This window comes from Oryctolagus cuniculus, chromosome 4 (assembly GCF_051225735.1).
Source record: "Oryctolagus cuniculus isolate XC-2025 breed Fujian yellow rabbit chromosome 4, ASM5122573v1, whole genome shotgun sequence".
NCBI lineage: Eukaryota > Metazoa > Chordata > Mammalia > Lagomorpha > Leporidae > Oryctolagus > Oryctolagus cuniculus.
The window spans coordinates 51,934,721-51,949,948 of NC_142870.1; the positions used below are offsets into that span (position 1 = coordinate 51,934,721).

The window sequence follows — 15,228 nt, forward strand, 5'->3', positions numbered from 1 at the left end:
AGTGCTGTCTAATTCTCCAAGTGAGCTCAACAAATGGTGGGATGGGTCTTAAGTTTCAGCTTCAGCATATGTGTGTGGCTGAAGGGCAAGTGGAAATGGTGGGCACAATAATAGAAGCCACAAGAGACAGTGCAGGGTGTTTTATGTGCCTTCACTACCTAAAACTCTGCAAACAGAAACCGAGACTCAAAAAGATCGAGTAATTTTCCCTGGGTCATAGATTGTTTATTAGATTTGATTTCTAACATGATTCATCTGATGGCAGAAGAGAAAATCAATTTTGATAGGGTGTCAAGTGGAGCTAGTTTTGAAATGCAAAAACAAACTAAAAAACCAACAGCAACAAAGTTCAGGCTAAAGAGGAAGTCTTTTGATATACCTGGAGGCAAAAGAAAAAGTTGGTAGGAAAGGCCATCTGGCAGAGGCTGATATACTTGGTTTAAAAAGGTGTTCTAGGGCTACAGGCATCAGTGAGCTACAAAAGTTAAATATAATGAATAAGTATTCAACAAGGAAGCAATACACTGGATTTTATGATCACAGATAGAGGCAATTTTAATCTCCTTTGGGGTCAGTGCTGTTTTTGAAGGGAAACATGTCTTAGCAGAAAGGAGTAAAAACTAACCCCCCAAAAAGAGGCTACCTAATGTTTGAAGTATGATATGGAAAAATACTGTTAATATGTTACATAATTCACTCACTAAAGAAATCCTTAACCATTGTTTGGTAAAGACTTTAAAAGCTCACATTGTGAAGAAATCTTGCTTTCTTGTCTAAACTTTATAGAACTAACAATGAAAGATCCTCAAAGTGGATATTTAATATAACTTCCAGAGTGCCAGTATAATTTTTAAAGACTCATTGGCTCTGAATCTTGCAAACATTAAGAAACAAATCTGTATCTCTCGAGAAGCAACTACATGATAGGTATTTTAACCTGCCTGCAATTGTTCTAAAGCAGGAAAACGTTATTTTCCTCTAATGTAAAAACCAATTAGTGATGAAGCTAGAAGTCCCTGCTTCTAAGAGCCTGTCCTGCCCCCACTTACTAACCTGCTCCTCTTATTGACAATGCTAATTAGTCAAGAGATATCTTGCAGTGTGTTGAATTTTTCTTTGAGGTTGGGTCACAAGTATTAAAATATCAATTCAACTGGTGTTTCATTATAAATATTCTTTTTCATGTGCAAAATGTGTCACGTGTATCAGGAATGTAGAATTAGTCATAAGGATATTGGTATTTCACCCTGAAATAACAGGCATTGTATTAATATACTTGAGGAGGTGACCCTCCTGATAACATTAATAATGATGGAATTTACCTTAACACCTCAAGAAACTAATATATGTCTCTAGCACAAAATTAGAAGTTTAATGTTAGATTTTTTTCCTCCATGCCTTTTCCTTTTTCACTCCTTCTTTATATTACATGCAAAAATATTTTCCTAATTGCCTTTTTTAAAACATTTATTTATTTGAAAGTTAAAGCAAGAGAGGGAGAGAGTTATAGCAAGAGAGGGAGAGAGCTACAGCAAAACAAGAGAGAGAGAGAGAGAGAGAGAGAGAGAGAGAGAGAGAGAGAGAGAGAAAAGAGGGCTCTTCCAACCACTGCTTTACTCCCAAATGGCCACAATGATTAGGGTTGGGCCAGGCTAAATCCAGGAGCCAGGAGCTTCTTCCCAGTCTCACATGTGGCTGCAGGGAGTCAAGCACTTGGGCCATCTTCTGCTGCTCTCCCAGGCACATTGGGAAGCTTGGTTGGAAGTGGAGCAGCTGGGATTAAAACCCAACACCCATATGGGATGCTGGTGCTGCAGATGGCAGTTTAACTTGCTGTGCCACAGCACTGGCCACTCCTAATTGCCTTTGCACTCAGAAAGACATTATCAGGCTCTTCTGTGGGATGAACTTAGGCAAATCTGTCCTATTTGCACAGCTGGACTATTTACCCAGCACTTCTCTGTGCCATGGGAGCTGCTCCCCGCCAGCTGAGAGGGGCTGGAGTTCAGCTTCAGAGCCTCCAGGATCTGCTGTGGGAGGGCACTGCTGCCCAGAAAATCCACCTGCATCAAGTCCATTTGCTAAAGAGGTTGTTCAGCTACATCTTACCCGCAAGAACAGTGAGGAGAGGGATTTCCAGTAGTGTTATCTGAGACCTTACCAAGTTCCCCCAGATGCTAGAGAATCATAGATTTTGGGGCTTTAATTTAAGGACTTACATTCATAGTATCTTTTTTTTTTTTTTTTTGGACAGGCAGAGTTAGTGAGAGAGAGAGAGACATTCATAATATCTTAATAAACCTTCGCTTTAGAGAAGGAAGACCAGAATGAAAATAAAACTTATTAATTGGTTACATAAAAAGTATTACTTATTTTAGCCGAGCGACAGGAACTTTTGTATTTTTGCGTAGCATTGTAACCTTGCCTTTCCCTGGGCTTACACAAAACAACCAAGTGGACCTGCTCTGTCCCATGTTGTCATGATCTCAAAGTAGCCTAGTTTGAGGTTGTTAGAATAAAAGAGCCTAGCTCTGAGTCCAGCTTGCTTTCAGATTCCAGACCCATTATTATTTTTTTTTTCATTTGCAGTTAAAAGAACCTGTTGGGAGTGGGAGACTAAATTAAAAGAGTTAGTCGGGGAGGCTTTCTGCAGAAGGGGCATCGAAACTTTACTCCTAATAAGAGTATGAAGAAGGACTGAAAAGGATGTAGACGGGGGAGGAAGAAAGACAACTTGTGGTGGAGAGCATTCCTGTAGGAGGGAAACAGCAAGTGTGAGGAGAGGAACATCTCATCCATCTCATCCAGTCTAAGAGATAAGACAGAAATCATCAGGAGCCACGCCCTGGCTCCAGTGAGTCTCAAGGGGTTGGAGATGGGAGAATTCCAGAATCTCAGGCTGCAGGGAGGAAAAGTGTGACTCCTACATGTGGTCTGGACTGCCCCTCACTGTTCGCACCCATCTCTCACAGTTTTAGTTCAATTATGTAGGATTTATGTGGGAAAAATCCAATATTAATTGATACCTTAATGTGACACTGTATGTTATACAACAAAATTGCTTGTCCAAGAAGATTTTACCAACATCCAGGGAGATAGGTGGGGTTGGTTGTTAGCTACTGAATGAGCTGTCAGTAGCAAAAAATCAATTATCCTAGATATAATTTTCTTCGCTCTCTTGAAACTAGATGGACCATAGTGATTCTCTCAGACCATCTAACATACAACATATCTGAGCTAGGACTTTATTTACACACAGTGGTGAAGGATTGGTAGGACATGATATTATCAATCCACTCACCTGTCTTTGTCCAACTGAATGCTATACAGTAGTTTAAAGACACCATTGTTAGCAATGGGGAACTTAGCATGGTGAAACAAGAAAATATTAACCATGATAAACAACCCATGCAACAGAGAATAGTGGTTACAAGCATAGACTCTGGAACCAGGCAACCTGGGTTCAAATGACAGCTCCACCACTCCAGTTGTGTTGATGTGGGCAAGTTACTTATCTTATTGACCCCGGTTTCCTCATCTATGAAATGGAATACTGGTACCTATTTTAGAGACTTGTGAAAAAAAATATATATATTAAGTTCTTCAGCCTCAAATATGTTAAATATAATAGTGATTGCCACCAAGACAAATAAATAGAAAGCATCATATTCTTTTAGTCAATGTGTTAATTACTAACTTTAATTGGTTATTGGTTATTTAACTGGTTAATTGACTAACCAGTATTTATAAATGTTCACATGTTTTATTGAGGAATGATTTTTCTTATTGTTATATACAGGGTCACTACCCTTGTTACAAAAGTAATCTCATAATGAATCATTCTGGTAATACATGAAATCATGTATTTAATTTAAAATATTTTTTCTGTCAGCCTGATATGTCTGATGCATCCTATTGTGGATGTGGATTTTAATAAATCTGTGACTGAGCTTTTTGGACTTTGCCTGAAGAAAGCACTAGGAGTCTCAGATCTTTAATTGAGGCAACCATATTTAGTGACACTGAAATAAGTGTGATAACAGCTTGCTCATGCAAAGCTTGACATGAAGAAAACACCTGCTTGGTGTTAATAAGATACATGAATTTTAGAAAACAGAAAACCAAAGAAAATTACCACTATGTGTGTCTTGATAAAATACCGACAGAGTTCTCATTTATTTTATTATATTCAAAAGTTTATTTGAGTTCCTATGAAACATGAACAGAAAACTCACATGGATTACGTTTATGTGGCAGGTGATAGATTTTAAAATACTGCTGAAACTTTATCTATAATAGCATATTTTTTAAGGCAAAAATGTAAAAAAGAAGGAATACTTGTTTGGTTCTGGATACTCATTATAACAAACCGTAAGAATCTGAGAATGAATTTCAAGTACTTTAGTAGGCCTACATGTTTCAGACATTAGTTTGAATACCTACTCATAAAAAACCTTTCTCTCAAGGTTCAGTGCCTTAAAAGAAAATATTAAAATTGTCATTTTCATGCGTAAGACAATGCCACTTGTAAATCAGAAGCCTTATTATAAACAGAACCTCAAAATTTCTTTTTTATGAACTAAGAATATCACACACTAGGTTGAGAGCATCATTGATTTCTTCAAATGTTATTCATATCTTTGATGCCAGAGTTTTGCAAGATTTGTGAAACTAATGCCATTCATATACACTGAATTTTCTAAGGACAACATTTTGCTTACTTCTGTTTGCATCCAACATTTGACCAGAGCTGCTTACTGATAGACCAGTTGAAAATATTTTAATTTTATTGCTTTCATCATCTCAAAGGTTTAAATAACTTAAAGCACTTTTTGAATAGGTTTTATATAAACACCTTCACATATATTCATTCTCACTGTTTGATAGTACCACTATGATTCTGGGGAAAGGATGTTGTATAATTGCAAGAGGATTTTTTTATTATACCCACTTTGTAAATGAATGAATTCAGGTTCAAACATCATGCTCTGAAAATAATTTACTCTGAAGTAAATGTAGATAATCAGACCTCGAAAAAAATCTTAGTCTAGAATTTAAACTTTTTTTAATATGTTGCATTGCCCTAAGAAACCTGTAACCTTCTTTGCCACAACATTCACTCTTATCTACTTGCTAGCCTTTGTCCATGTCATTTTATTTATTTTTAATGTTATTTGTTTATTTGAAATGCAGAGAAACAAAAGCAGTATTTACAGGGATTCATTTATAAGTTAAGTGTTTTCTTTTGTTCATCTAAATTTCTTGCTGGGCTATAAGCTCTTCAAAATGAACACCAAGTCTTATACTTGGAAATTCATAGAAATATAACACTGAGTGTACATGTAGTAAATGCTTGATTAATATTGATTATTATTTAATACACCCAGTGGAACCAATGCTGGACCATAACTTACATCACTGATTTTGTATTTCCATCCATGTAGCTTGCAATTTAGCCCACATAGTCACTTAATAGAGTTGAGTTCAGTGTAGTTTTTAAAATATGCCTATACACCAATTGACCCTAGCATTGATTTCTATTGGCCAGTGATGCCTAAGCACATAGCCTGTGGGATCAAATCAACTATGCATTTACCTGGTAGATTCCCTGAATAGAGCAAGCATTTGACTCATGTGTCAGAGTTGAGAACAGAAACATTAGGCAGTGATTGCTTTTCTATGAAATTACATTAGCATCACCACATTCCTAATCAGAATTTCTCAGCAGATCATGGGTGTCTATTACTGGTAGCTCCTGTGGTATAGCATATGAAAATGCATTCCATTAGTCATGATCAATGCTGCTGATCAAGCAAACTGTCCTTATAAACTTAATTTTTTAAAAAAGAACTCTTCATGGGAAAAATCACAAGAGTCGTTGAAAACAGAAAAAAGGATGGCATTGTATGGCTGATTCTTTTGAAGTATAAATGTTTTGCTTAAACAATTGCTTTTGTTCCCATTTTAAGGTGAATTTGGAGAAGTATGTAGTGGGCGTTTGAAGACACCAGGTAAAAGAGAGATCCCAGTTGCCATCAAAACATTGAAAGGCGGCCACATGGATCGGCAGAGAAGAGATTTTCTAAGAGAAGCTAGTATCATGGGTCAGTTTGACCATCCAAATATCATCCGCCTAGAAGGTGTGGTCACAAAAAGTAAGTCGCTCATTTTCTACGTTCTTTATTCATATAATTATTTAAATTCCTTTAAAAAGATTAATAACACTACACAGTCAATTAAGTGGATAACTTAGTTCAGAAATCATCTTCTGATATTATCCCTCAGAGTCTTGATACCAGGATATGACATTATCAGAGTTTGCATTGGTCACCAAACAGCTTGGAAGTGATATTACCTACAAACCATTGCTAATTTAACCTGAAATAATGAATCAAGAGTAAAGGGCTATATATTTTTTCTGAATGTCAATATTAATGGGAGAAAAAACTTCAGTATTTTGCATCATTAAGTTAAAGTAATGAGCTTTAGAAGTAAAGTTCATGTACGAATATAGAATCCTTTATCTGCAATAACACTTTTCAACTAAAAGTTCTGTATGGAACCCATCTACATAAATGGCATTAGAAATAAATTTATATAATTTATATTAAATGAAGATAAGAATTACAACTTCTGAAGTAAAAAATCTTGCTTTTCAAAAATGATCATATCAAGGTCATTCCTTTGTAAGAAAATTTCCAAAACATCTAAAATTAGACTTGCCTTCAAATAAATAGAGTTTTGTGTATTCACTTTCATTTGAATAGTGATAGGGAATAAACATCACAGTATTTCTCCTTATTTTGTTCACTAGTGAATTATAATATATAAAATCCCATACAGATGCCATTAAACATTTCATAGAAATATCTTAACTCTTTGAGAGTCATTTTTGTTTCATAAAACTAAACTTTCTTTTAAAACCTTTCAAGTGAAGTTGAAATATGTCATTTAGAAATAGGAAAAAGTAAAAGCTTACTAAAAACATGTAATTGATTCTGTATCTGAAACTCCTAAGTTCTTCTCGCCAGGCATTGGCCATCACACTGTCCAAAAGGAGCAGAAGGTAACTGACGATCATGATAGTGCAGAGGACAGAAAAACAAGTGTTTTGATGACAGGTGTTGTGTTGTCCTGTTGCTTTACTGACTGACCATAATGGAATCTTTCACTATTCATCTCCTTGTGTAGTTCTCTTCTACATTTACATAGCCATTTCCATGTAGGACATTAGCAATTTGATGTAACTGAAGGCATCTTCCGTGTTTGCACATTGGTGCTTGTCCTCTTGCGGTTCTCCTTCCTGGGACCCAGACTCCATCTCAGCCAAGAAGATTGCTGTGAGGAGGACACATGCAATGCTGCAACAAGGAGAACTGAGGGGCTCCTGCTGGCAGCCACGTGTGAGCTCCCATTACATAGCTCTCAATGCCAACCTTCTGACTAAACCATTTCCCAAATCCCTAGCACCACCACCATAGCTGCAGTTGTGGTCATGGTCTTGTGAAGCAAAGGAAACACTCAGCTCTGTCCAGTAGGCCCATAAAAACCTTAAGAGAATTAAATGGTTATCTTATGCCACTAGGTTTTGAATGGCTTGTTACACAGCAAGACAACCAGACAAGATGGATCTCAACTAGAATTTTGCTCCTGACACTTAAGATTTCTGTAGCTTTGGGCAAATTAACATCTCTGTCCTTTACGTCCACTTCAGTATAATGGGGCTAAAATAACTTCTATCCTATGGAATGCTGTTAGAATTAAATTTCTAAATGTATAATGATTTTAGCATTATATGTTACTCGCAATAAGTCACTATTACTGATTCTGTGTGTGCCAGACACCTTGCACACAGTTAACCATTTCATCCTCATAGCAACTCTGAGTATAATTATCCGTATTTCATAGATGTGGCTCAGATGGGTTAATTAACCACACACAGACCTCTGATATATAGAATGTGGCATCACTGGTATTTAAGTTGAAGCCCATTTCACTTAAAACCAATACTTGTGTTTTTTTTAGTTTGTTGCCTTTGTTTTTTCTATATCTTAGTAAGTCAGTTTAACACTTTAATTTTCCTGAGTTAACTACTATTAAATAAATAATAATCAATATTAAATGTTAAATAAGTAAGTACTAAATATTAAATAACAGAAACCTACTTTTCAAATTAGGAAAAATATTTAGGTAGCATGAAATAAATTACCCCAATGTATGAAATTTGGAAAAAATCAGCTATGTCACAATGCCTAGTAAAGAAGATAAGATAAAAGAGAGAAATCAAGATGCAGAGAAACATGTTAATTATTTCTTTTGTATTTGTATTTTCTGTCTCTCATGTCTTAATCTAGCATGACCATTCTAAGTTTTTCTTCTATTTTATATTTCTCTGGCAGGCAGAAGATAATATGAAGTTAGGTTATAAACATCTGAAGAATGTTAAAAATAATTACTTGACATTCAAGTCCTCTTATGTGTGGTTAGGTATGTGTGGATAGGTATGGGATAACTGAGAGTAAGTGTCTAAAACAAAATTTAAAAGGTTAAAAAGTATCAGATCTTTGTTTTCTCCCTGTAGTGAATCATATTGTCTTTTTCATATGTTCCTATTTGTTTTACTAACATATTGTCATAAATATATCTAAATTAGTGTCTATTAAAAGGAAAAATGTATGGAGCCATATAAAATAGTGCTTATTAGTTATCCTAAATCAGCCAAATATACTTAATTAGATTATCTGTAATATATGCCAGTTTCAGATAGTTAATTTCACATAAACATCCAAGCAACCATTAAATGATTACTTGATGTCTCTAACAATCTCATTTAAACATGATACCAGTCCTCTGCAAGTCAAATTTATGTAATCCACAAGTCAATCCACAGTTGTCCCATTGCTTTAAAAAAAGAAAAAGCAAAGCAAGTAAAATCCATTTCTGTTTTAAGAAAGCTATTTGAGAAAGGATAGATTCAGAATGCTCCTGAGTGGTAATCACTGTTAAGAGTTCTACCTTGCGGCCGGTGCCGTGGCTCACTAGGCTAATCCTCCGCCTTGCGGCGCTGGCACACCGGGTTCTAGTCCCAGTCGGGGCACCGGATTCTGTCCCGGTTGCCCCTCTTCCAGGCCAGCTCTCTGCTGTGGCCAGGGAGTGCAGTGGAGGATTGCCCAAGTGCTTGGGCCCTGCACCCCATGGGAGACCAGGATAAGTCAGGATAAGTACCTAACCAACGGCAAAGGAAGACCTTTCTCTCTGTCTGTCTCTCTCACTGTCCACTCTGCCTGTCCAAAAAAAAAAAAAAAAAGGATTCTACCTTGCAAGAGCAGGCCCCAGATAATGGTGACTGGTGCTGCCAAGACACATGCTGGGTGTGGAGGAAGGAATAATCCCCTTCCCGCAAAGATGCAAGATTCAAGCACGTAGTTATACTGTTATCATCTTGATTCAAGTGCTATGGGATTGTTAGGAGAAAGGCAATAAATAAATGAATGCCTCATTCCCATAAATACATGGCAATTGTTCCAAGATTGCCTTTAAGTAGCTAAGAGATAACTAGCAATTAATGCTCCCTAAAGACTACCTTATTGCATTAAAGATAATACTGATGAAGATAAAGATGCTGTGTAGGTTTATAAGGGCATGTTTGTAGAGTGCCCTGGGATCTAAGAAACAAATGCAGACTCTCAGTTGAAAATAATACAAAATTACAGATCAAAATCTATGGTGGATACTTTTATACATTCTTAATTGCATTCTTTTTTCCTTTGTATAGGTTTTATATCAGATATATATTAAAAAGTTTGGAGACACTGTTGCACCTTTTCATAGTTGGCCACATAACTGACTTGATTTTACACTTGAAAGTTATAGAATTAAAAACTATATTATATAAAAAGTGTGCCTGATAAAAGCTGAATCTACTTATTTGATAAACATCACAACTTCATTAACCTATTAAGATAGAATTGATATAAAGAGATGTATCAGCCATATGCCTAGCACATGCTTTTTCCTCCAAAAAGCAAATAGAAGTCATCAGATTGTAGCCATGAATATAATGAATAAAAGTAATTTGTAATAACAATGTATACATTAGTGAATTTAACTATATTACCAGAAGAAAAAAGCTACCTTTGCTCCTAGGAAAAGATAAGAACTGCAATCTAATGATGAAGAAATAGAGGGTAGTAATCACACTTCTGAAAATTGGGCACTGTAGTTTTTCATGATAATAGAACAACAGAAAAGAGAAATAATGAAGTGCCTATATCCCAGCTGAGTGGATCAACCCTAAATTTAGATAGAGTAACTGTACCTCACATAAATTATAAGTCCAGTAAGGAGTAATAGAAATCAATCACAAGAGTATAAAAAAGACCAGAATTGTGGTACAGTGTATGAAGCTGCCATGTGTGGTGCCAGCATCCCATATTTGAGTGCTATATCTAGTCTTGGCTGGCACTTTTCTGATGCAGCTTCCTGCTAATGCAAATAGGAAGGCAGCGGAGGATGGCCCAAGTGCTTGAGCTCCTGCCACCTGTGTGGAAGACCAAATGGAAGACCCAACTCTTGCAGCCATTAGGGGCATGAACCAGCAAGTAGAATCAATCAATGTCTCTATCTCTCCTTCTCTCCCTCCTTTCTCCCTCTCCCCTTCTCCTCTCTGTCACTCCACTTTCCTTCTCTCTCTGTCACTTTCTAGTTAATGAATGAATGAATGAATGAGTAAATATTTTTTAAAAATTTTTAAAGATTACCAAACATAACTTCATTTAATAATAGGACTTGTTAAAGTTTCCATATGACAGTACTGAAACTACAATAGAAAGTGTTAGGCCTGCTCTTTAAATGTTCAAGAGTATTTTAGATTCCTTCCAGAGGGTTCTGATGAGTTTACATGGCATTTAAGAGATTAAATTTCTAGTTCTGATCCAGTTCTCTGCTAATATGCCTGGGAAAGCAGCAGAAGATGGCCCAAATGCTTGGGCCCCTGCCAACTGTGTGGGAGACCTGGAAGAATCTCCCAGCTTCAGCCTGGCCCAGGCTTGACCATTGCAGCCATTTGGGGAATGAAGCAGTGGATGGAAGAGCTCTCTTTTTCTGTCTGTCTCTTTCTGTGCCTTTCAAATAAATAATAAACCTTAAAAAGAGAGTAGATTCAAGCCATTTGCATATATTGTAATACATGTACAAGAATCACCTCTCTGGTCTCAGAATCGTATTCTGATTTTCAGTTATATAGCAGACATTTTCTCAAGATTTCTATCATTACTGCTGCCAGTGAAGTGATATCTGCTTCTCTGTCTGGTTATACATGGGGAAGTCATATAGCCTCTTTAGATCTCAATTTTGCCGGCGCTGCAGCTCACTAGGCTAATCCTCCGCCTTGCAGTGCCGGCACACTGGGTTCTAGTCCCGGTCGGGGCGCCAGATTCTGTGCTGGTTGCCCCTCTTCCAGGCCAGCTCTCTGCTGTGGCCAGGGAGTGCAGTGGAGGATGGCCCAAGTGCTTGGGCCCTGCACCCCATGGGAGACCAGGATAAGTACCTGGCTCCTGCCATCGGATCAGCGCGGCGCACCGGCCGCAGTGAGCCAGCCGCAGCGTGCCAGCCACAGCAGCCATGGAGGGTGAACCAACGGCAAAAGGAAGACCTTTCTCTCTGTCTCTCTCTCTCTCTCTCACTGTCCACTCTGCTTGTCAAAAAATAAAAAAAAATAGATCCCAATTTTTTCCTCTTCACAACAGATTTAAAAATGCAGGTTAGACTAGATAAATAAAAGTCACAGCAGCACTAAAATTTTCTGATCCTATTCCTTTGCCAAAATAAGAAAATAACAAGAAACAATGAGGAATTTTTTTCAAAGATTGATTTATTTATTTGAAAGTCAGAGTCACAGAGAAGGAAATGCAGAGAGAGAGAGAGAGAGAGAGAGAGAGAGAGAGAGAGAATGAACGAGAACTTCTATCCCCTGGTTCACTCCCCAGATGGCTGCAACAGCCAGGGCTAGGTTGATCCAAAACCAGGACCCAGGAGCTTCTTCCAGGTCTCCTATGTGGGTGCAGGAGCCCCAGGACTTGGGACACCTTCTGCTGCTTTCCCAGGCCATTAACAGGTAGCTGGATTGGAAGTGGAGCAGCCAGGACTTGAACCAGCACCCATATGGGATGCTGGCACTGCAGGCAGTGGTTTAACCCGCTATGTCACAGCGCCAGTTCCTGTTAGGAAATTTTATGCCAGTGATAACTTATCAGCCCCCTCCAGATTAATTGTACCTTCAGGTTCATATGGATGGTCCAAAAAGAAGATAGGAAGGTTCAGGAAAAAACCGACAAAAGCACAAGTGCCTTTAATGAAGTTTTCAATTTATAATCTGTAAAACAGAAGAGTTACAGGTAAAATTTTCCTATGAGTAGAAATCAAGTTTTGGACATATAATAAATAGATTATAGAGACAAAAAACTCTGTAAATCTTATTCCCATGGTAAACATTATTATTATTATTTTGTGAGTGTGTGGAGGATTCAGCTCTGCTCTGCTGGCTAAGTTGGATTGTGAGATTTTTGTTTGTTTGTTTGGGGCTTTTTTGGTTTGGGTTTTTGTCCTTGTTTCCAAGAGACATTTCCTGAACAGTAGAAGACAGGCACTGTTGCTGATTAAAACCCAGGGTTATAGAAAGAAAGGCTGTTGAGCGAGAAGCTCATTGTTGCTGATGGCCCTCTGGGAACAATAAATAAGGGGGCCATTATTTCCCGAAACAGGGTGGTATGTGCTGATTTGGATATAATTATTCGCTAATGTATTCACTCAATTCATATTGATTGAATGCCCATTCTTGTAATCACTATTTATGTAATAGCAAAAAAAAAAAAAAGCAATCTACAGAAAGACACAAAAAGAAATCTAAATATACAAACATAATTTTAGGTAAGGAAAAATAACCTGAGTTCTATGAGGGCGCAAACTATGCCTAAGTGTTGTAAGAGTATATTCCAGGCAGAGAAAAGAAGGAGTCTAAACTTGTGCTAAGAAAGAATTTGGCAAGTTAGGGGAGCAGCAAAAAAGGCTGGAGCAAGGTATTATAAATTTGGTTACATTTGACAAGAAAGCCCAGTGGTTGGCCAAACAGTAAGGAGACAGGTATAGTAATTTAAGTGAAAAACAAAGAGAAAATAGGTTAAAATAAGAATAAAGCAAGAGAGTACCTGTGTTTCCAAAGATAAATTCAGAGTTATTGAGTGGCTGATTGGTTTTATAGGAGGAATGAGGGAGATGGGATACATGATTTCCAAAAAAATGATAGGACATTCTAGAGAAATAAATATTTACAGGAAAAACAATTCTGGCTTGAATATGTCACATATTCAATAAGTATTACATTCTTTTATTTAGGAATCCTGAGTCAGGGTGCAGGTATAGTATTCAGCAGATGGCTGATGGTTGTTCATTCAAGCCATAGGGAGAATGAAATATTCCCCAGAAGGCTGAGGAGAACAAGCATTAACAGGAAAACTGAAGAAAGAGGAGGGACCACTTTCTAAGAATGAGAGAAAAACCAATAGAATAGAATGAGCTGGGAAGCCAGGTGGGGTAGGGATTGTGAAGCATCTGTTAGGTAGGGCAATCAGGAGAGCACAGTTCATTAAAGCATACTGTGGGACCAGGGCAGGGTGTAGGGTAGTGCAATGGCAGTGGACTGTGAAGTGAGGCACATGCATGCTGCAATCAGACTGATATTTTTAACAATGCAAATTAGATGTATTGGTTAGCCTTCTTTAAGTTATTCATTCACTGAAATACAATTTATAATATTATGCACCTCATATTATGCACCAAGAACCTCTCAAAATGTTCAGTATTTAGCAAAGTGCCTGCCTTCCTGAGTCAGGTCCCTGAATCTACCTGGTTTGGTTACATTCATGTTGAATGAGACATAGCCAAATTTGCTCAAATTTCCCGCTTGTTTCTCTTTCTTTTCTAAGTCCCTGAGTATATGAAAGGAAAAGTACCACACTGACCTTACCTGGGTACAGTAGCAGAGAACAATGATGTGAGCAGGCTATGGTGTCTAGGAAGCTCAGCTTCCTCTGGACTCCCAGCCTTCCTATCTTTCCATGGTATAAGAAGCATGTGCATTTTCTGAGGTGGTGAATAGAAAGCTGAAGTTTTGGCATATGTTTGAAGTAGCTTCCATGAAGAATGTGAAAGAAAGAAAAGATGGTTAGGATGAAAATAGAAAGAAATTCAACTGAAGGGCAAAGGAACAGAGGAGAGACATCCAAAAGAAAGGAAATTATGGTTTTCTGTACTTTGTTCTATTATCCTTAAGTATTTACTCTTTGCTTTTGATATACATGGTTATGAATTTTTGGGCAGTATCTGGAGTCTCAATGGATTCTCACATTTAATGCAAAGTATTTACCCGTTGGGATTATAATGTATACATATTGATAAGCGGAAAAGGGACCACATGTGAACACAACCAATTGTAACAAAATGACATCACCTGATAACCTTAGGGTCCCACCTGATTCAATCATCTCTAGGTTAATTGGAATCAGCAACATGTTTACTTTCTGCCAGTGCATACCTCCCTCCTCAGAAGAGACAATCAACTTTTTCTCTATCCCGGAGTTTATTCTTGTCCCTTCAGTGTCTACGTTTGTGGGTTTTCTCAAAGTCATTAATTCTAATCACCTCCCTAGGTCTACTCCTAACCTACACTTTCCTTTGTGGTTCTGCCCTGCCCCTAAACTATCATGTTAATTACTGGGTAAACTGTAACATGTACTAATAGCTTTTTTAAAATCTTGTAACAAGTTGTTCAGTGGGACACTGCAAATGCCAGGAGTTAAGAAAGGGGAAAGTAAATGTAACTTGATGCATACTTAATGTCTCCTTTTTATACCTCCAAATAAAATTAAATGAAACTATCTAGAGGTAAAATCTTACTCATTGCAAAAATTAAATATCCCTCTCATTGTATTAAACTAGGGATGCATGATGTCCACATGTCATGCTTAGGGACGTTAAAAAGATTTCTTGGTAAAGGAGGTGTCTTATAGAATATACCACTGGAAAAGTACTTTATATGTACTCAGGGAAAGTTTGTACAGCAAATACCCTGTTCCTTTTCAAGCTTTTACCTACTCATTTATCATCAGTAATACATCTTCCTGGAACAATTATTTTGGTTGCATTCTAATGTTATTATTTTGATTTCTTTCT

At 37.3% G+C, this 15,228-nt stretch overlaps 1 protein-coding gene across 5 annotated transcripts in view; it reads left to right on the forward strand.

Annotated features, from left to right (window-relative positions):
* EPHA6 (EPH receptor A6) overlaps positions 1–15,228 on the forward strand; it is a 1,031,027-nt gene that overhangs the window by 791,203 nt on the left and 224,596 nt on the right. For all 5 annotated transcript variants that reach the window (XM_051859384.3, XM_051859387.3, XM_051859383.3 and 2 more), the window contains one exon: positions 5,970–6,155. In XM_051859384.3, coding sequence (XP_051715344.3) covers positions 5,970–6,155 — 186 coding nt within the window. The remainder of the gene's footprint in view (positions 1–5,969; positions 6,156–15,228) is intronic.